A 19,112-nucleotide genomic window follows, 5' to 3' on the forward strand; every position below is an offset into this window, starting at 1 on the left:
TACTGGTATTTATTAAATATCCGATCTTTTACCTTGTTGTGCAGGTCATCCAACACCTCCTGGCCAACCAACCCCAATTCCTCCCAGCTGGGTTCCTGCGGTTTACCCTCGCCCTCGCTGCTACTACAAGTGACACTTTCGTTCCCTTCCGACGCGATCCCTTCCTTTTTATCGTATTGGCTATGCCACTCTTTTCGTCCCTCGCCGTTCACAACAGTCACCGCACGATCGTCTGTAATTATGTTGCAGGTACGCACATCCTGTTCATCATCGTCGTCGTCGTCATCGTCGATGAAGTCGCCGCCGATCAGACGATCTATTTGAGCATTGCACTCGTTTACTGGCGATCCGAAAGGGAAACTGTTGGACCTGCGAGACAAACTGTTTCCTGACAATTTCTGTTCGTTCAAACATTCCCTTTCTAACTCGAAGCTGTCGTCCTTATCTCGGAGTGTCTTCTTTCGTTCTGGACTTGATGATTTTGTCATCACATAATTCTTCTCTTGCCTCGAAGAGGCTTCAGAAATATTGCTTCTGTTCGAATCAATCGTGTCCGCGTGACCGTCTCTCTTAAGACTCATCGCTTGTTCCCCCTTTAAAGATATGTTTTTCGAGGTTTCTATCGCTGCAACCTGAACAGATAGATCATTTTCATCCTTGCTTTTTATTGTCAATTTGTCTTCACTATTTGCTGACGCCGGAGTAGTCTGATCTAACGTAATATCTTCTTTCTTTAATATTTCATTAATTTCTTGCGAACTACTGCGAGGGGATTCATTTTCTAGAATCGTTTCACTATTTTTTTTAATTTTTTTCGTGTTCTTCATTTCTTCCGTTGGCGTCACTGAATTGATTACAATTAGAGGTCCACCCGTCTTCGTCAGAATACTCTTCTTAGGACTCAGCTGCGCGTTGTGCGTGTACTCTCTCTTGGGACTGCTGGACGCCGACCTGGAAGCTCTCCTTGACCCTCGCTTCTCCATGTGAGGACTGCAGGGTTGCGATGATGGTCGTCTCCTCATCATTTCTGGCATCTTTGTAGCCGGCGACACCGGAAGTGGGATCCTTGTCTTAGGCGTTATCTCGATTGATTCTGTATCGTCGCTATCGGGTGTCCTTAGCTTCACGATCTCGCCGCCAAAGTGGACGCGTCTGGGTGTCCTGCGTTTATCTGCAGACGATGATTCCTCGTTCATCACGTCATTACCGATTTTGTTTTTCTTTCCTTCGTTGTCCTCGCTATCATCATCGTCCTTTTCCTCCAGAATTGTCATCGTGATGGCCGTCTCCTCGTTGAACTTGATCTCAGTCTCTAGAACGACTCTCGACGGTGGTATCTCATCTTCCTCTTCGGCGATACCAGAAGTGTCGCTGTCGCTATCCCAGGATTTGTCGAAGGCGCGCTCTTTCTTATCAGCCTTCATAATGTCCTGCGTACGATTCTTATCTTGCTTCTTTTTGGTCGACTTGATATTATAGATTTTGGAGAGAATATCGATGTTCTTCTTAAACTTGTCGTCATAATCTGTCAAGTAACTCTCGAATTCTTCCTCACCAACTGCGTCACGGATCTTCATGAGAGATTTCAGAACGGCTTCTTGATGTGGTACCTGGACCAATCGCGAAGCGAAGGCGATCGTGGCATCCTTCAGGATTTGCGTTGTTGGAGGAGGACTGTTCGAGGATGGAAAGAGCAACAGAGGTGCGCTCAGGATTATGCCTGTCGTCACGTTTGTTTGAAACGGATTATGAGCATCTGGGCGATTTAAGCCGTCGTGAAGGATCTAAAATAAATGAAAATATTTCTTAATATCGTTATCTTCATAAAAATTAAATGTCCATAAACGAGTTTTAGAAGAGACCATAGAGAAGTTTTAGAAATTCGTACAGTATTTGAATTTAAAAGCAATTGAACTTAAAATGTATTTATAGAAAAGAATTGTCATCGAAATAATGCTTTGGTAAGTTCCCATTAATTGAAGAAATTTTTAGATCCAGAAAGGTGATAAATATAGATTTAAAAGAAAGCTACAGATGAAAAAAAAAATAAGTTACAGGTGCTTACGTTTTGAACCATGTTTTCTCTGTTGGGGCTATGAACCAGGTAGACCCGCAGCGTGTCCAAGGCGCCCTTACGAACGGCCGGCGCTGGATGTCCTAAATTATTGATCAGCTCCGGCACCACTGGTTGCATGACCTTGTCAATGACATCGGTGCTCAGCGTCGGTAAAACGTCCATCAGCACCCGCAGGGCGTGTTGGCGAACCTCCCATTCCGGATCCCGAAGTCTCTCGGAGATCTCGATGAAGGTGGCCTGCGTGTCAACTTCAGATGGAAACCTATGCGTACGCACCTAGCCAAAGACAATCAGCATGTCAAATTTATTCACTTTCAAAAAGGAAAACTAGGAGATAAAATACATAGAAATACGCGGCAAGAGTACTCTCTAGGGTTGTTCCATCTTCAGATAAACTATGTGATAATTTATTGGATACTCTAGTGGATAAACAATAGAGTAAAACTCTCTAAATCTCGTGGAGTAAAATCTCACTCGAAGAGACTGAAAATTTAGCCTGTATTGAAAAAAGAGTGAAAATACAGTCACTCTTGTTCAAAAAGGGATTGAAATTTCTCTCTTTTGGAGTGAAGAATCTCATTTCAAAAGAGTAAATCTCATTCTAAAAAGAGTGAAAATCTTGAGCAAGAGTGGCCGCATTTTCACTCTTTTTTCAAGACAGGCTAAATTTTCAGTCTCTTCGAGTGAGATTTTATTCCATGAAATTTAGAGAGAAGAGTAAGAGCATAAGAGAGTAAGAGAATAAGACAGTGAGCTGAAGTTTATCGAAAAGTGGAAGAACCCAGCTTAAAACTTTTAGTTGCGTCTCACTTTGAAGAGTGAAATTTTACTCTTAAAATTGAGCCACTCTTTTTCAAGACTGGCTCAATTTTCTTTAGATATTTTCTACTCCAAAGAACTTAGAGAATATAAAATTCTTATCCCGAACGTACCACATGTTCCCAAAGAGGTGTCAATTGTATTGTTTGTCCAGACAGCGGAGCGGACGTCATCCTACGTCGCGACTGATGACGATGACGATTACTTCGCCGTGCGGCCGATGCGTTCTCCGACAAGGACGATGGTCGAGCGACGGGAAGCGAAGCGGGTTCTTCCTGGGGCTGCAGCGGCCCCGCATCTGTCGATCCTGTCATAGATGACGACAAGCAGCCGGACATATCCCCCTACGTCTCGTCCTTCGGGTACCACCGATTGTCCGTCATGATCTCCCGCGAATTTGACTCCTCACCATTTATCGATGATCCCAGTGGCATATATGTGCGATTGCTATGCTAAAGTAAAATTGTATGAGTACAAAATTGATATACTCTCTCGCCTTTACCTTTGAACTTTAAGATTAATATTCGCGCCCCTTCTTCGTAAATCTTCCTATATATAAATTGCGAAAAAATTGGTAGATAGCTTCTTAAAATTATCGAAGGTAGAAAAAGAGGTTTGATAGTAGTGTAATAATGATAGCAACGATAATGATAGTAATACAAGGAAAAGATAGATCGATTCTTATTACTAAGTTAACTAACTTAACTAGGATTATAAAGACCGGATGTGCTGACATAAAAGTATGCCAATTTAACGATCGACATGTAAGGCCGAGGTTCCTTAAAAATTCTAGCGAATGTGCAATCCTAGTCGTAGAATTATTGGAGCTTTTATTGGCAATTTAAAGGGTGAAACGTAAAATCACGAATACGTAAAATCTGTTATTCCACTGATGCGCGAATTGAATTTAACGTATTAAGATTCCTTCATCGTGTAAGTAATATATTGGAAGTATATTGGATTGTGACGTCCGAAGCGAGAGAAGCCGCACCAGTGGAGGAACATGCAACTCGCACCTGATTGCGCCTCGCTTTAATATTATATTCGATATTACTCGAATGAGAGAAGTCGAGTCCTTCTAAACGTCCATCATCCTACAGTTCCTCATCACCGTCACGACTTCCTTCGGAATCGACGGTGAATGACTGACGTTTGTTTTGCTTCCGGGATGTATGATGCACGATTGACGTTGCAAAGACAGCTATCGCTGTCAAAGAGGCAACGTTTGTCATGTGATATGAATGGTATTACTTGCGAAACAAAGTGCATAATTCACGAACGCGTTGTCTTATAAATAAGAAAAACCGATCAAAACACAGTCAGGTGCACGTCTTCCGCTTTGTCTTTTTCCCAAGAATGTACATCCCCAATATGCGCATTTATACGGAGGTAAAAAAATGTTCTCGTCTGATTGTATCTGATGGCCGAAAGATGATAGAAGTATTTGAACAATATTAACGTTAAAATTGCATCAATATTATGTGGGTAAACCGATACTTTTAAGGAAAAATCGCCTCGCGAGAGGGAGTCGCCAAGTTTATCTCTATTAAATCTTTCACGATATGAACCCAGTGTAAAAAAGTAGCACGCACGAAACGCGATTGCATAATACGGGGCAAAACGTGCGTACTGCTTATATATTTTCTTGAGATATGCAAGATAATAATTAAAATTCTCGTGCTTTTTTTTTAAAAGATAACGAAGCACTGTACTTGATTATAAGATTATTATATAGTTTGTTTGATAAATTTAAGAAAATTTGTAAACAGAATTTTATCAGGATTATCAAGTGAAGTTATATAAAATTTTTTAATCTTAAGCTCGATTTTCAGAATTGTAACTAGTTATTTCCACTTTATTTCCATTCTGGAAATAATTGTTTAACTTTTATGTTATTATTCTTAATTATTCTAATTACAGAATTCAAAATAAAGACTACAGAAAAAAGTTAAGGAAGTCATCTCTTGATTTCTAAGATTTATAATTAATCTCATAAAATTTTTTTTGCTTTTATCTGTCTATAAGAGTTTTCAGGAAATGTTTATTAATAGAATAATTCATAACTAAATTATTATTTGCAAAATTATTTTAAATCGGATATCTTTAAAAATATTCCATATAACTTTTAAAATAATAAGAAAAAGAGAGAAAAGAAAGTATACTTTCTATAGATAGTATCTATAGATAGTATAAAAATGAATTTATGTAACTTGCGAATATATTATTAAAAGGATATATAATATATTTTAAAAATATCAAAATACTTCCATTTCACAAAAATTTGAAATATTAAACACATATATTCAAAATTTTATTAAAAATTTTAAAACGCTTAGTCAACGTCTCTCAATCAAAAGTATTGCAATTGTGAAAATATAGCTTCATAGGAGTTACTCGTAATTTTGAAGTTTCATGAAAAATTATAAAAAACAGAATGCATTTGAATAAAAAGTGCATGTATTGTTTAGAAAATGCAACCAAAAGTAAGAAAATAAAGATAAGCATTTAAGAAAATTCTGCTAATAAGATAATGTAAGAAAATAATTGTAGTCGCTTAGAAATGCAATTGCGATGTTATCAGCGCACTTTGGCGAGTTATTATAATTATTGATTTATTATTTATTGTAATTAATTGGCGAGATAAAGCTTACTTTATGTGAAGCGGCGATGGAACGCGCGGATACAACGGCGAGAGTCTGCATTCGACCGCGGCCGGCATGTGACTATCCGCCACCGTGTTCTCCATCAGGGAAGGAACTGCTTCGCAGTTAATATCGACCACCCCCGTCCGTCTCTCTCCCCACTTTGGCGAGAGAGAATCGTCTTATACTTTACAACGAACTGTAGCGTTGCGAGTACCTTGATAGAGATACTGAGAGAAATAAATCATCGTCAAAGTATCCTCGCGCGGGAAGACAGGGACGAGTAAAGAGTTTTTTTTGCACACTCCAACAAATTGTCTTCCACCCCGTAGTGCGTAGAATAATACTCTAACGATGTGTTAATCAATGGAAAATAGATGTAGTCGTGGAATAATCTTTTCGATTATTTTGAAGAATACGTTTGAAAGTAATGTTACACGTGGATATCTTAATTATTCGTTTGTGAAGTATATCCTGCTCGTGTTTAGTTGTCGAAGCTTTGACGAGCTATATCCGTTTGTCTAATATTTACAATGCGTCAGTCTTGCTTTACTGACTCTGATTAATCCCTTCATTATTCAGTCCAAGGAAAGTTTCTCCTCTTTCGCGAATCAAAAATCTTTCCCTTCGACGATTCTCCTCTCATCGATCCAAACGTTATCCTGACGTTGTAAGAAACGATTAACGAAAAAAAAATTTATCTCGCTGACTGCGGAAAGTATGAAGGATTGTACGTGTGCTTGCAGTGATAGAAGCTATAACGAATGTATGCCAATGAATGCGCAAGACGGCACGCGATATTCATGAAACTGAACACGGACAATTTCGAAATTCCATCACGGGGAATTCCCAGCGGACACGCTTCCGGGCGATTAGAGAAAGAATTTCGAATAAACGAAGTTTCAGCGACGAATGCAGAAACGGAGTGAAGCGGCAACGGTTGATCGATTTCGCTTGTAATGCCCGGTTCATATCGCGAGTCTTATCAAGCTCGTTTGCTATTAGCGGTACACCCGCATATAGTGCCGCAATTCAATCTGCCGATTTTACCGTTTTCTTAGAAAGGGAAGTCATCTTACGTTATGACAAAACACGTATTTCCCTTACGATCGATTTGATATACCGAAGTTCTTAATCGCGTTCATTACGAAACTTCCTAATTAATGAATAGCGATATACAATTATAGATCCATCATTAGTAGGGTAGAGCGATGTTTTATCTATTTCTTGCAATAATATTTATGTTTCTGACAGCACATATGAATATTTATAAGTTGTACTTGTGTTCTCAAGAAGAAGAAATGTAGTCGTAAGCAAGTCACTGGAAAAAAAATGTTTATCTTAAATTTTCATATTACTTTAAAGTTGAAACTGATGAAATATCATCTTATCTTATTATTTTCATAGCAAAAAATATACACTGGAGTAATATTGGAAATTTAGGTTTGCAAGAAAAGAAAATGTATGTCCAAGATGTAAGGAATGTAACAATTCTTTACTTAGCTTTCCATTAGAATTGATTAGAATTTCACACGAACTTCGCATAAAAATTTACTATCATTAAGGGGAATAATTTACATTTACCTTTGTCAAGTTAATATCCTCATGAAAATTGTAATTTTGATATAGATCGTATTTTGATTTTTAAAAATGCTAACTTGATAAAGGTTTTATATTTCTCTTCTTTCATTCGGTTCATAGGAAATACATATAATACAATGACAATATAAATAAAACTCTTCACGTAGTAGAAAGCTTGACTAATGTATCAGCATACTGAAATTCCGTACTGTTTTCATAGTCGCACATGTCCAAGGCGATTACACAACTCTCATGAACAACTCTTTTACTATCATGGAGATATCTGTTTAATATCTCATAGCATTCAGGAGTGGCAATGGAACCTAAAGCCTCAGCACACTCATGCCTAACCATCTCGTTTTCCTCCGTGTTTTCCAATGATGCTTGCAATCCTGGCACGGATGTCTCGTCTTGAAGTTGTCCTAGTACAAATGCTATCTCATGTTTGAACAGGGCACTACCGGTCTTCAAACCTTTATGTAAAAACAAAACTCGATTAGTTAGTATTTATTTAATATTTTTAGATTAGATTAATAATTACCTTCAGTAAGAGCTAGAATGCTCTCTCTGGTACCCAAATTTCTCAGTGAGAACATTGCTCTGTATCTGTCAAACAATGACTTGTTTTCATCCAACAAAATATCTCTCAAGATTTTTACATCTATTACTTCTATCGGTGGTGCAGGATCAATGGTAGAGTATGAATTCTTTTGTAAGTTCTTTGCATTACTGTTAGATTCTAACCATCTCAACCGATTTAAGGCCAACTCACATGTCTCTGCTACTTCAGGTATAGGATCTTTGAGGTACTTTTCCAACAAAGGAATTACACTTGACTCACCGATAGCACCCAGTGCCTCTCCTGTGAAAAAAATGCATATAGATATAAAATAGTACAAAGAATGAATATTCTCTAAATTTGAGTGGAACCTGATTCTAAAGAGTAAATAATTAAGATAAGAAGAAAGAATTTTTGAAAGAGTTTTTTAACTCTTTAAGAGTGAGATTTTATTCTTTACAATGAGATTTACTCTTAAAAGTTTTAAACAGATTCTTTATTTTTTTTTTGAATAGATTACTGAAGCTTGGATGAGACTTGTGCATGCCAAACACATACCAGCTTCGTGACGTACCATCGGCTCCTGTGACAGATCTTCCAGGACACTTGTTAAGATATTAATGGCTGCAGGATCTCGCATCTGACCTAGACAGTATGCAAGCTCATGTTTCAACAATGCTGATGGATCTTTGAAGCATGCATGGATCTGATCTATTGCCATTGAACCACCAATATTCTTCAGAGTGAATAGAGCGCGGAATCTCTCTTTCAGAGGCCTGGCAGAGTCATTTAGAACTCCGCCTATAGTCAAAATATCGCTTTCACTCGCTTGAATCATTTTTAATTAAATGTTAAATATTAAATATATAAATATAAATGAGAAATAAAATTCCAAATATCTTAAATCTGTAAAAAATTACATAGAATATTATAAATATATAAGTATAAAAAAAATATGTAATTATAAAATAACATAAATTTTTAATAAATAATTATACAAAAGAAAAAGAAAAATATTGTACAAAAATACTGTATAAAAATTGAAAAATTTATAACTACAAATTGTTGTCAGACTTCTTACCAATTTAATTAATTTTCAAACGGATATCTATTAGTTTTAATGAGCTGGGTAGATATTACTAATGTATTATTATTAAATTAACGATTTTCGTTTGTCTCAATTCAATGCGATAATTTTTTAGGTTAACATGCCATGAGTTAAAGCTGGAAGCATAACATATAGAAACAATAGATTTACTCCATATTGGTATTTGTGGACCATATTTTTGAAACAGAATTAGGATCTTTTTTTGATGTGTTTTAGAACGAAATTATAACAAAAATTGAAGATATCTTTTTTTATAAGTTTTGGAACACAGTCAGCTGATCGAGACTCAAATAGGAGACTTGTCCAGACTTATTGGGATATGAAGAGTGAAAGCGTTCTTCTAATGATTTGTGACACTGAGTACACAATATTTCATAATTATCTAAACTCTTCGATCTTGTATTAAAATTTTATAATTTGTGCATTATAATTGTAAGTCAAAGGTATATTGACGTGAAATTTTGCGTTGATGCATAAGTAACCTGTAGGATAAAATTGACTTGCATCTCCTAAAAATATGGAACCACAAAAAAATGACAATATTGCTTTAAGCGCAAGTACAATATTAAGAGCATGTGCCTCGACGAGTAATGAAGGTATATGTACACCTACTGGTATGCTAGATCGCACCGAAGTTAGATACTGGATGCTGCACCTTTATTTTGAAGTATTTTGATGATTTCTCTGTATCCCCATCTAATGCCGTTAGCACAACTTTTGCTGCTAAGTTTTTGAGTCATATTAATAATTATATACCAAATAGAAAAGCTCAGCAATAAGCTGAGCAATAACTGCACTAGAATGGGTTAAGTTGTGTCATGACCACGACTTGAAAATTTATGGATGATAGTAATAATGAGAACTTTGAATTTAGCGGAGAGATTACGAAACCTCCAGGAAGACAAGCACTCTAAATTAACAATTGGAGCATTTTTCGAATTTATGAGAACTGCGTATCAAGTTAATGATAGTTGCGAAGGTCTGGCTAAGATATTGAGTGCTAACAGCGAGATTGACTGGCATGAATTAGCAAAAATTAATTTAGACCTAGAAACGCGCGAGGATAGTAAAGCAACCAATAATAACTGCCGTCCTAGTACTGACGAACAGCAAAACGAGAATAATGATCCTATACAAACATTACTAACACAAACAAATAATAAGGAATCAAATTCATGTACATCAGAAAGCATAATAAGTTCACAGTCTTCTGTGATGTCTTGTAATAGCAATATTTCTAACACATGTAATAATAACAGTTCTATGAAGGAATCTATCAGTGTAGAAAATTCTTCTAATAAATGTTTAGAAGATAATATTAAAGAAACAAATCAGTTATCAGGTAGTCAAATTCAAAATGAAAAGGGAAAAGTATTACAGACTAAAGAACATTTGGAAGAGAATGAATGTGATTTGGCGAAAGTCATGAAGGAAAATCTAAGAGATATTTTGCATGAAGGATTACTGGACTCTGTTTTGCCATATATGCTGCCAAAATCTACCCTATCACAACCTATTATTAAAAAGCCCACTGCTGTTGCAGATGTTAAGAAAAGTTTTTCTTTGAATAATGTAATTGAAAATAAAGCCTCAGTTCATAAAGAAAGAGACAAGGAGAAAAATAAGACAAACAAGAAATCATTGGAGTAAGTATCTTTTAATTGCAATTACATTTTCAAACATCTTGTTAAAAGTATTTCTAATAAATGGATTAATTGTTCATGTTTAATAATATAATTGACATTATTTTTTTATATTGCATTATAGGAATGAAGTGGAAATTCATGTTTGCGACGAAGATAAAAATATCAGAAAAAACTTTCGATGTCCACAAAAGCTTCTTATACAAAAAATGTGTTATTTCGCTGATGTTACAGCAGGACAGAAACTCGACGAGATAGACATATCGGTCCATTGTGATGTAGTTATTTTCGATTGGTTGATGAGATGGGTGAAGAAGGATATCATAAAAAAGTCAGAATGGCCAGTTTTAGAGGCGAATAACGTCATTCCGATTATGGTGTCCGCTTCCTTTTTACAAATGGAACCGCTTTTGGAAAATTGTCTGCAGTATTGTCACGACAATATGTCGGATATTTTAAAAACATCAACAATTTTAACATGTTTAGATGATAATCTTCTTACAAGGCATGCATTTTATTATTGTCATAGTTTTGATTGTATTTTACATGATATATTACATCTACTTTATAATAAATTATTAATTTAAAGCTTTCTTTTTTTCTGTTTTATTGATGTTTACAATTAACCATAGATTGGCTGAATTATTTACTAACGAAGATGTTGAAATTCTAAAAGATAAAAAAGATAAAATTCAGAGTCGTTTGTTCTGTAAGTTAATCGCTTCTCTAGTGGAGATCACTCCAGATAATAAAAAGGGACACTATAGTTCATTGGCTATGATGTTTAGATGTGGAAAGTGCGGCAAGAATGTTATACAATCAATTTCCGATTTTGTGCCTTGCATTCCAAGTGCAATGAAAATTGGTAACAAGGGAACTGTTCATAGCAAGCATATCAGGTACACATATTTTTATATATAAGCATTATTATATGCATGAAAGATTTAAGAAATAAAAAATAACTTTGCAGAGATTTGACTTGGACATTGAATGATTATGTCGTTGCCTTGCGATCGGAATTGCGCTCTTGGCGAAAAGTATATTGGAGATTGTGGGGAGACTGTCATTTTGTGTTCTGTCAACAGTGCAATATATACTTTCCAATACATCAGATCGGTTGGTGCTGCTATCATCCGGAATCTGCACAATTCTTCATAAACGAACAACAGAGACCTATGCCCTTCCCATTGGGAAAATATCCGTGTTGTAGTCAATCTGCTTACAGATTTGAAGCTTTATCAAATCATCAAAGTGGATGTAGATACAAAGTTAGTATCAACATTATGTGTCTTCATAATTGCGTTATAAAAATTTACTGTTCATGATATATATAATATACATATAATATACATATAAAAATATAATGAAAATATAAATAGTTTATATAAAGATTTCTATATAGAGTTTTCTTTTTTAGGAACACGTACCAGATATAAAGGGTGAGAAAGAATTAAATATGTTAAATATCTTGACAGCACATAGAGAAGTGATAACTTTGGAAGCACCCCAGCTTTTTTTCCCAGAAAAAATTACACGGCTAGTAACACGCGATCCGTCTCTTCGTCCAAGCAAATTAGTGTGTAAGGATACGATGTGGTGGAATGGAATCGAGCTCGTGCCACAGAGACCGAAACTTGGTTTGCTCGGTAAATTGTCAACTTAACGCTTTCTTTTTTATATATACAGGAAAAAATTCTATAACGCAGAAAAAATTTACAAAAATAGGAAAAATTTGGGGAGGATCGGGATTTCGTCGATTACTTCAAGTACAGGATTCGAAAAAGTCTTTACAGAAGATTTATCGGCGAATTTCCGTAACCACGGATATTTCGTCTCCTACTTCCTCGATTACAGACGAGGAAGACGACGAAGATGACGGGACCGTGTACGAGGACAGCAGTGTAGATGACGAATCATATTACAGTGAAGAATCCAATACGTTATGCATGTTAAAGTCAATGGTTAAAGCAAAGCATCAAAGTAGTCACAAGTAACAAATCGTATTGTTGAAATAGTAAGTATCTTTATAACACAAAATATTTATATATGATTTTATGTTCCTTTCAGGAATGATAGATGTTGGAGTGGGAATTTAAATGTAAGACACAATCAAGATAATCAGAGAGATTTTGAAGAGAAAGCTGCGGCGCAAATGACAGCTCTTCTGACAAAGAGAACACTCACAGAGAATTTGCTTTCAAAATTTAATAAGCAACAACACGGCTATAAAACTAAGCAACCTGTTGGTATGTTTTCCGTGCTATATATTTTATAGTTACGATCATATTATGGCTGCATTTCGATATTCATTGCCAATACCGAAAATTTATAATACACGTTACATGCGGTAAATTTTCAGTATTAGTAATCGAATATCGAAATGCAGCCATATGAGGTCTAAAAGTCTCGGAACTAACTAATTATCTCAGAAAGTATTGGCTTATTGGAAAAATGTTTCAAACAAAATTGAATGGTTCAAAAAGATCTATTTACTGATTTTAGTTTGATCTTGGGTGGCGTTGTCAATATCAGATCAAGGTCGATTTTTTTTTAATGAAATGCTTTATTTTTTATTTCAGAATCTAATAGCTGATGCCAAGAGCTTTTCAAAACTACAATAAAATTCATTCATTTTTATTAAGTATTTTCGAATTATAACGTTTGAAAATTACAGTACCGCCATCATTAGAGTGAGCATTACCCGAAGCGTCCGATGATTAAACCTCTTAAATGTTCAAAGTTATGCCCTGGATAATATTTGTCAAGATAGGCCATTGGAGATTGTTTTTCTTATTTTCATTTTTACATATAAAAATGAATTTTTAATGTAAAAATATTATTGACGCCGATAAACAGATAATTTTATTGTAAAAGTTTTGTATAAAACATTTTTTTGATATCTCGAATAGTTTTTAAGATACGACAAAAAAGCTAAAATCCGCGTTACACAAGAAGTGATTTCATTCCTTCAAACCATCTTTCAGTCGCAACTAATATTTTCTAAATTTATTTTTTTTATATATACAAAGTTTTATTAAAATCAGAATTTAACACTTCGTATGGTTTCCTTGTTAATGAAAATGAACTTTATTGTCAGTTTTGAAAAACTCTTTATTTACTTTTTAACATTAGTTATTAGATTCTGAATTAAAAAATAGAATGGCCCATTAAAAAAAAATCGGTATAACCTGACCTTGGCGACGCCAAAGTCAAACTGATGTAATCAGTAATCTTTTTAACTCTATAACTTTAAAACATTTTTCCAATAAACCAATACTTTCTGAGATAATTGACCGTTTCGGGACTTCTGGACTTTACTGTAATGTATATTTATATATATGGAAGCATGTGAATAACACTTAAAAAAATAACATAAATAATATGTATCTGAAATAGGTGGAACGTATGTAAAACTAGAAGTCGAATTTCGCGAACGGTTGGCCCAGTCATGTAAATACAAGAATCCAACAGGAAAGACTCGTATTAAGTCAAATAAATCTTAATTTGTATGTAGATACGATTAAAGATTTATCTGAAGTATTATTGAAAAAATTTTGTTGTGATTTTATACAAGATACACACGCGCGTGCGCGCGCACACGCACGCACACTCGTCAATAACTCCTTTCACGTATTAATTAATAATTAAATAAGAAATAGAGTAAATAACTTTAACTTTTTTTTCAATTAATGCTTTATTAAGAAATTAGATGAATTAGTTATGAAAAGATAAAGTTGAATATCTATATAATTCTTTTATTGTAGTATTTGTAATAAATTATATTAATCCAGCCGATATTTTGAAAAATATTACATATAGTCTTTTATTATATATATTTTATTCTTGATTTAGCTTTATAAATTAGAGTCGCATCACAGTTGTCACTTATATCATTATATCACTTTATTCTTAATCATCATATCACTTCTATCTAACAAGTTGTTCAATTCCATCTCTGTAAAAACTACAAAAAAGATTGATCTACTAATTTCAGCAATTCTTTATATACCTTTATTATTTAGAAAATCTGACGGCCAAAACTTACCTTCTTTTTCAGATGCAACAATTTTGTATTCTTTAGATTCCATTAGCTTTTTCATCTCTAATAGCGTATTTATATTAAGAGATTGTAGTTCTTTTGATATAACTATTTTCTCCAAAATACGTTTAGCGTCGGCTCGTTTCATAATTGCCTCATCAATTGTTCCTTTAGTGCATAGCTTGTAGACAACCACGGGTTTTGTTTGCCCTATTCTATGACATCGAGCCATAGCTTGTATGTCCACTTGTGGATTCTTGCATTGAAAAACAAATGTGAATAAAATACGAATATCAGCAAAGATAGAAAGTGTGGAAAATTATACTGATATTAACTTACCCAATCACTATCATATATAATAACGGTATCAGCACCCATCAAATTTAATCCTACTCCACCAGCTCTAATTGATATAAGGAACAAGAACAAATCTGGATCGTTATTAAAAGCAGCAATATTTTGTTTCCGTGCTTCAATTTTAGTGGCACCATCCAATCTCACATAATTATAATCTCGTAACGTAAGATAATCTTCAATCATATCTAAGATCATAGTCATTGTCGAAAATAATAAAACTTTGTGACCTCGCATTTTCAGTTTTGCCAGCATAGCGTCCAATACTAAAAGTTTACCGGAGGATCTGATTAAATCAGTATCAATTTTTGGTAAACCAGTCGAATTCAATGGGCAGTGAACCAAGTATGGATGATTCACTATCTTTTTATACATTGGCACTAGAAAATATAAATAAAAGTGAAATAACATAAAACGTGAAAACCATGTGAAATATTGTATTAATGCAACAATACTTACTTCTATTTTGATAATTAATGCGGACAAGAAACTCTCTATTACGTTCTGTGACATCAGTATATTGTTTCCATTTCGATAATTTGTCTTCAGATTTCGTTGGTTTCTTATATGGTTCAATATTATTATTTTCTTGTACTGAAATATTCAATACTCTATCCTTGGATTTGTCCTTGATAGATCCGTACGGACTTCTCAAAAAGCATTGTCTTTTCGGTCTTTCACCATTTACAGTTTGTATAATCAGATCCGATACCTCGATTTTACTTAACATTTCTAAATCGTAATTTAATACTGCTTTGTATAAATCGTATTGCAATTCCGTGAGCGGCGCATAAACAATCAACTCTTTCTTAGGAGGAATTTCTAAACAAACTTCAGATTTTACTCGTCTTAACATAAATGGTTTTAAAATTTCACGCAATGATAATAATACATGTTTCTCTTCTTCCTGCTTCAGAAGTTTTTCAGTGCCATGTTGATATTGAAGTTCTTTAACGTCAAACCACGATTCAAATGTATCCAAATCATCAAAGATTTCTGGTAATAGGAAATTCAAAAGAGACCATAACTCGGATAAATTATTTTGAAGTGGAGTTCCAGTTAATATTAGCCTATTCATGGAACGAACATCGTGCAGCACTCTAAAAAAATAAACATTATATACAAATCTTAATGTTAAAAGAAAAATAATAGAAAAGTTCAATTAAATGAGAAAATTATTTTCTAAATCAAGTATATTTTTTAAGTGTCTGCCAAATATAGATATATCGAAATATCTATTTTATTGAACTTGTAATCAGTTTTGAAAATAACTAAATCACTGATCAGTTTTTAATGGCTACATACTTGATCAGTTTACATTTATAATTTTTTATTCTATGTCCTTCATCTATTATGATGTATTTCCAACTTAGAGATTGAAAGAATTTACTTTCGTATAATGGTATTTCGTATGTAGTGAGTACAACAGGCTGTGTCTTATAATTATCTTCGACAGGATGTGTACATTTAATTTTCATGCGTACAGCATCTCTTTCTTTTATTGTGCCATGGAATAAAAAGACCGGTATGGCGGGAGCGAATCTTTCAAATTCTATTAGCCAATTTGATATAGTAGAGAGAGGTGCAATTATTAAATAAGGTCCTGCTTGTCTTTCTTCTACAAGATGACATATCAAAGCTATCGTTTGTATTGTTTTTCCAAGTCCCATTTCATCAGCCAAGATTCCACTCAGGCCATTTTTATGAAGCAACTTTAACCATTCTAAACCCTTTAGTTGATAATTGCGCAGATTGCCACAAAAATATTTCGGTAATGTCGGTACAATATCAGTGCTGCTAACATTTGCTTTTGATTCCGGTTCGAATTTCAGTTCATTATCCGAATCCGCAGATAATTCTGTCTCTATCTCTTCTAGGCTCAGATTCTTTTTTTCTCTTGATTTTACTTGTCTAGTTATCTGTAAAACATTTAATCAATTTTAAATTGTGTCTGTGTATTATCCAAGAATCCAAATCTTATTATACTTGCCTCTGTAGATATGTATTCTTGTATGTTATGTTTTTTTTCACTAGCTTTCCTCTTCTTCTTTACTGGTGATATATTTTCATCATTTTCAGTGATAAACTTCTTTTGTGGAACAGGTTTGTAATGATTCTTTTTGGCAGTCTTTTCATTTTTATTATTTTTATTTTTATTTTTATCATCAATCTTATTTATCAAATAAGACGAGTAAAATTTGCTTTTATGCAACAAATGCATCAATTGTTTGTATCTCTGTTCGTTTGTTTCCTTATTATATTCCTCCTCCTCTTTCTTTTTAAGTTCAATTTCGCTGGAATTTCTTCTACGTTTTATTGGCTTTTTCACTTCTTCTAATGGACCATTATTAAATTTAACATCACTTGGGGCAATTAATGTATCTTCTACAAGAGAAAATTTTAGACAAGCATCACTGAAGTGTATTTAATACATTGATATATTTTTAAAAGAGAAGACAAAGTCTATAATATCTCTTTGCTAAATCCTTTATTGAAGTTCTCAAAACCAAATAATCAAGTATCAAATATTGGGCTGAATTTTTACCTTACAACGCTCATTTCCAGCATCAAAACACACGATTAAAATTAATTCTTGATATTTGTCAATTTTGATCATATGATTTGTTTTGATGCTGAAAATGAGCATTGTAGTGTCAAGTGAAAACTTAGCCTTATTGTATGATATTTATAAATACACATCTAAGGAGTATATCCATAAAGATTGGGAATCAAACTTATATATATGTAAGCTTATATAGAATACATTTATTACTATTTCTTAAATTTAACAATTAATGTCTAAATTCTAAACAGAATCGTAAGGCTCACAACACAATCTTGTAAAAATTTTTTAAGCTTATATCTTTATACAATATTTTTACAGATAGCTTCTTACTAGCCATAAAATTTATAAGAAATCATAGATATTTACAAATAATTGTATGATATGTATAAAATTAAAATATTAGTCGTAAATTCTTATAAGTTTTACAAGAACATGTAACAAATCTTAAAATTCTGTTTAGAATTAATCCATAAAATTCTTCTAAAAGAATAGACTTATATGTCAAACTCATTTGAATATTCCTATTGTACTAAAAATAGTAATGAATGCATTCCATAAATATTTTATAAATATTTGAATGTTTATAATACTTTTTAATAAAGCATTTTTGAACATAAGTTCATATAAATTTTTTTCATCTATTCAACTTTATTAACACACTATAAATTTGGTCATGACTACAGATCTTAAACAAAGCAATTTTATTAAAATTTTACAAGAGAAAAAGATATATATACTTTTAAAACTGAAATTGATAAAAATAAAAATAAAACGATTTTCAAAAAGAACAAATATTCTCTTGTTGAAAATTATATATTATATATAAATATGTATATATATATATATATATATATATATATATATGTATTATATATGTATATATGTATATATATATTATATATAAATATAATAAATTATATATAAAAATGTATTGTATGTTTTAATCTATAGACCTGTTTTTTTGGCTGAATTTTTACACCAATTCATCTTTCTTCCTTTTCTCTCCAAGAAAAAAGAAAAGAAAGAAAGATGAACTGGTGCAAAAGTTCAGCCAAAAAGAACAGGCCTTATAATCTTAATTAAAGTTAGTATACAGAAACAAAGTATGTAAGTATATCTTTCTCTTTCTTAGAATTTTGAGAAAATCGTTAACATGATCAGAACATTATTCTGGCTAGTCTTTAGTCTTGATCTTTGGCTGGACATCAGCATATAAATAAAAAATATACATGTAGTATATAAATAAGAGTTATGTAATATAAGTAATATATTGTAATGTATTCGTGCAATTTACAAAAGATAAAATAATAAATTTACCTGTTAGAGAAGTTGAATAGCAACTGGAATCAATCGCATTTAAGTTATCTTGAGAAGATAGATTCATTTTTGTATCGTTTTTTTACGGGAGCCAACGATTGCTTTGAGCGAAATTGTATTTATGAAGACAGCTGGTCTCGCACTTCGATGCTATGCTTCCTTTTAATGTGAGACACTACGTGTTTCCTGCTCACTTAATATAAATGAACGAAAATATTCGCACGTGTTATTCGATTCAAATCAACGGTTGAAATGAAGGGAACGTTAAAAGTGGTTAAGACCGAAATTACAGTGATTGCCGCCAAGTAAAGGCTCTAGAATCATTATTAGAATTTTCTGAAACCCAAAAGTCCTTGATTACGATTCTAGTAATATTTTCTCTGTGATCATTGGTAGCGCGGCACGAA

General features: G+C 33.3%; 4 protein-coding genes and 1 long non-coding RNA gene across 15 annotated transcripts in view; 2 read left to right on the plus strand and 3 right to left on the minus strand.

Moving 5' to 3' along the window:
- LOC105151429 (uncharacterized) overlaps nt 1-6,145 on the minus strand; it is a 32,688-nt gene extending 26,543 nt beyond the window's left edge. For 3 of the 10 annotated variants that reach the window (XM_087409099.1, XM_087409100.1, XM_087409092.1), the window contains exons 1-4: nt 5,548-6,145; nt 3,010-3,348; nt 2,066-2,353; nt 33-1,784 (exon numbers count right to left, since the gene is read on the minus strand). In XM_087409099.1, the coding sequence (XP_087265225.1) occupies nt 33-1,784; nt 2,066-2,353; nt 3,010-3,234 (2,265 nt within the window). In that variant the 5' untranslated portion in view covers nt 3,235-3,348; nt 5,548-6,145. Of the gene's footprint in view, nt 1-32; nt 1,785-2,065; nt 2,354-3,009; nt 3,349-3,912; nt 4,104-5,547 lie in introns of all 10 variants that reach the window. The other 7 variants (XM_087409102.1, XM_087409101.1, XM_087409097.1 and 4 more) reach the window with 6 other exon arrangements.
- Nucleotides 6,146-7,014: 869 nt separating this feature from the next.
- Nucleotides 7,015-8,911, minus strand: nero (deoxyhypusine hydroxylase nero). Its single transcript, XM_011065106.2, has 4 exons — nt 8,760-8,911; nt 8,237-8,584; nt 7,661-7,981; nt 7,015-7,592 (listed from the first exon to the last, which is right to left on the minus strand). The coding sequence occupies exons 2-4, from the start codon at nt 8,514-8,516 to the stop codon at nt 7,279-7,281; spliced, it is 915 nt and encodes a 304-aa protein (XP_011063408.1). The 5' UTR covers nt 8,517-8,584; nt 8,760-8,911; the 3' UTR covers nt 7,015-7,278.
- Nucleotides 7,693-8,333, plus strand: LOC147908748 (uncharacterized). Its single transcript, XR_015546050.1, has 3 exons — nt 7,693-7,831; nt 7,910-8,119; nt 8,194-8,333. It is a non-coding gene; the product is annotated as an uncharacterized LOC147908748 (long non-coding RNA).
- Nucleotides 8,912-9,049: 138 nt separating the features above from the next.
- LOC105151413 (SANT and BTB domain regulator of class switch recombination) lies at nt 9,050-13,981 on the plus strand. Of its 2 annotated transcripts, none has more exons than XM_087409106.1 (9): nt 9,050-9,382; nt 9,661-10,432; nt 10,554-10,934; nt 11,062-11,328; nt 11,400-11,697; nt 11,847-12,075; nt 12,155-12,419; nt 12,497-12,675; nt 13,009-13,607. In XM_087409106.1, exons 1-9 carry the CDS (start codon nt 9,304-9,306, stop codon nt 13,020-13,022), a joined length of 2,484 nt encoding a protein of 827 aa, XP_087265232.1. In that variant the 5' UTR covers nt 9,050-9,303; the 3' UTR covers nt 13,023-13,607. The 2 variants fall into 2 exon arrangements, with proteins under 2 accessions (XP_087265232.1, XP_011063407.1); XM_011065105.2 differs by lacking the exon at nt 13,009-13,607 and adding an exon at nt 13,826-13,981 and having other exon boundaries at nt 9,051-9,382.
- A 123-nt stretch (nt 13,982-14,104) lies between these two features.
- LOC105151411 (lymphoid-specific helicase) lies at nt 14,105-19,093 on the minus strand. Its single transcript, XM_011065103.2, has 7 exons — nt 18,706-19,093; nt 16,813-17,207; nt 16,128-16,741; nt 15,282-15,922; nt 14,808-15,202; nt 14,475-14,724; nt 14,105-14,393 (listed from the first exon to the last, which is right to left on the minus strand). The coding sequence occupies exons 1-7, from the start codon at nt 18,770-18,772 to the stop codon at nt 14,323-14,325; spliced, it is 2,433 nt and encodes an 810-aa protein (XP_011063405.1). The 5' UTR covers nt 18,773-19,093; the 3' UTR covers nt 14,105-14,322.
- Between the last annotated feature and the right edge of the window lie 19 nt (nt 19,094-19,112).

This window comes from Acromyrmex echinatior, chromosome 8 (assembly GCF_024713525.1).
Source record: "Acromyrmex echinatior isolate Ae372 chromosome 8, ASM2471352v2, whole genome shotgun sequence".
Classification (NCBI taxonomy): Eukaryota; Metazoa; Arthropoda; class Insecta; order Hymenoptera; family Formicidae; genus Acromyrmex; species Acromyrmex echinatior.

Bases quoted from the DNA above. Each gene is read 5' to 3' on its own strand.
- LOC105151411 (XM_011065103.2), bottom strand. From the start codon at position 18,772: ATGAATCTATCTTCTCAAGATAACTTAAATGCGATTGATTCCAGTTGC. The intron at 16,742-16,812 runs GCAAGTATAATA...AATGTTTTACAG, and splicing joins AAGAATACATATCTACAGAG to ATAACTAGACAAGTAAAATC. The intron at 14,394-14,474 runs GTAAGTTTTGGC...TCTTTTTTGTAG, and splicing joins TGTTGCATCTGAAAAAGAAG to TTTTTACAGAGATGGAATTG.
- nero (XM_011065106.2), bottom strand. From the start codon at position 8,516: ATGATTCAAGCGAGTGAAAGCGATATTTTGACTATAGGCGGAGTTCTA. The intron at 7,982-8,236 runs GTATGTGTTTGG...TTTTTTTCACAG, and splicing joins GATGGTACGTCACGAAGCTG to GAGAGGCACTGGGTGCTATC. The intron at 7,593-7,660 runs GTAATTATTAAT...TTTTACATAAAG, and splicing joins CATTCTAGCTCTTACTGAAG to GTTTGAAGACCGGTAGTGCC.
- LOC105151413 (XM_011065105.2), top strand. From the start codon at position 9,304: ATGGAACCACAAAAAAATGACAATATTGCTTTAAGCGCAAGTACAATA. The intron at 12,076-12,154 runs GTAAATTGTCAA...TTACAAAAATAG, and splicing joins ACCGAAACTTGGTTTGCTCG to GAAAAATTTGGGGAGGATCG. The intron at 12,676-13,825 runs GTATGTTTTCCG...TATCTGAAATAG, and splicing joins TAAAACTAAGCAACCTGTTG to GTGGAACGTATGTAAAACTA.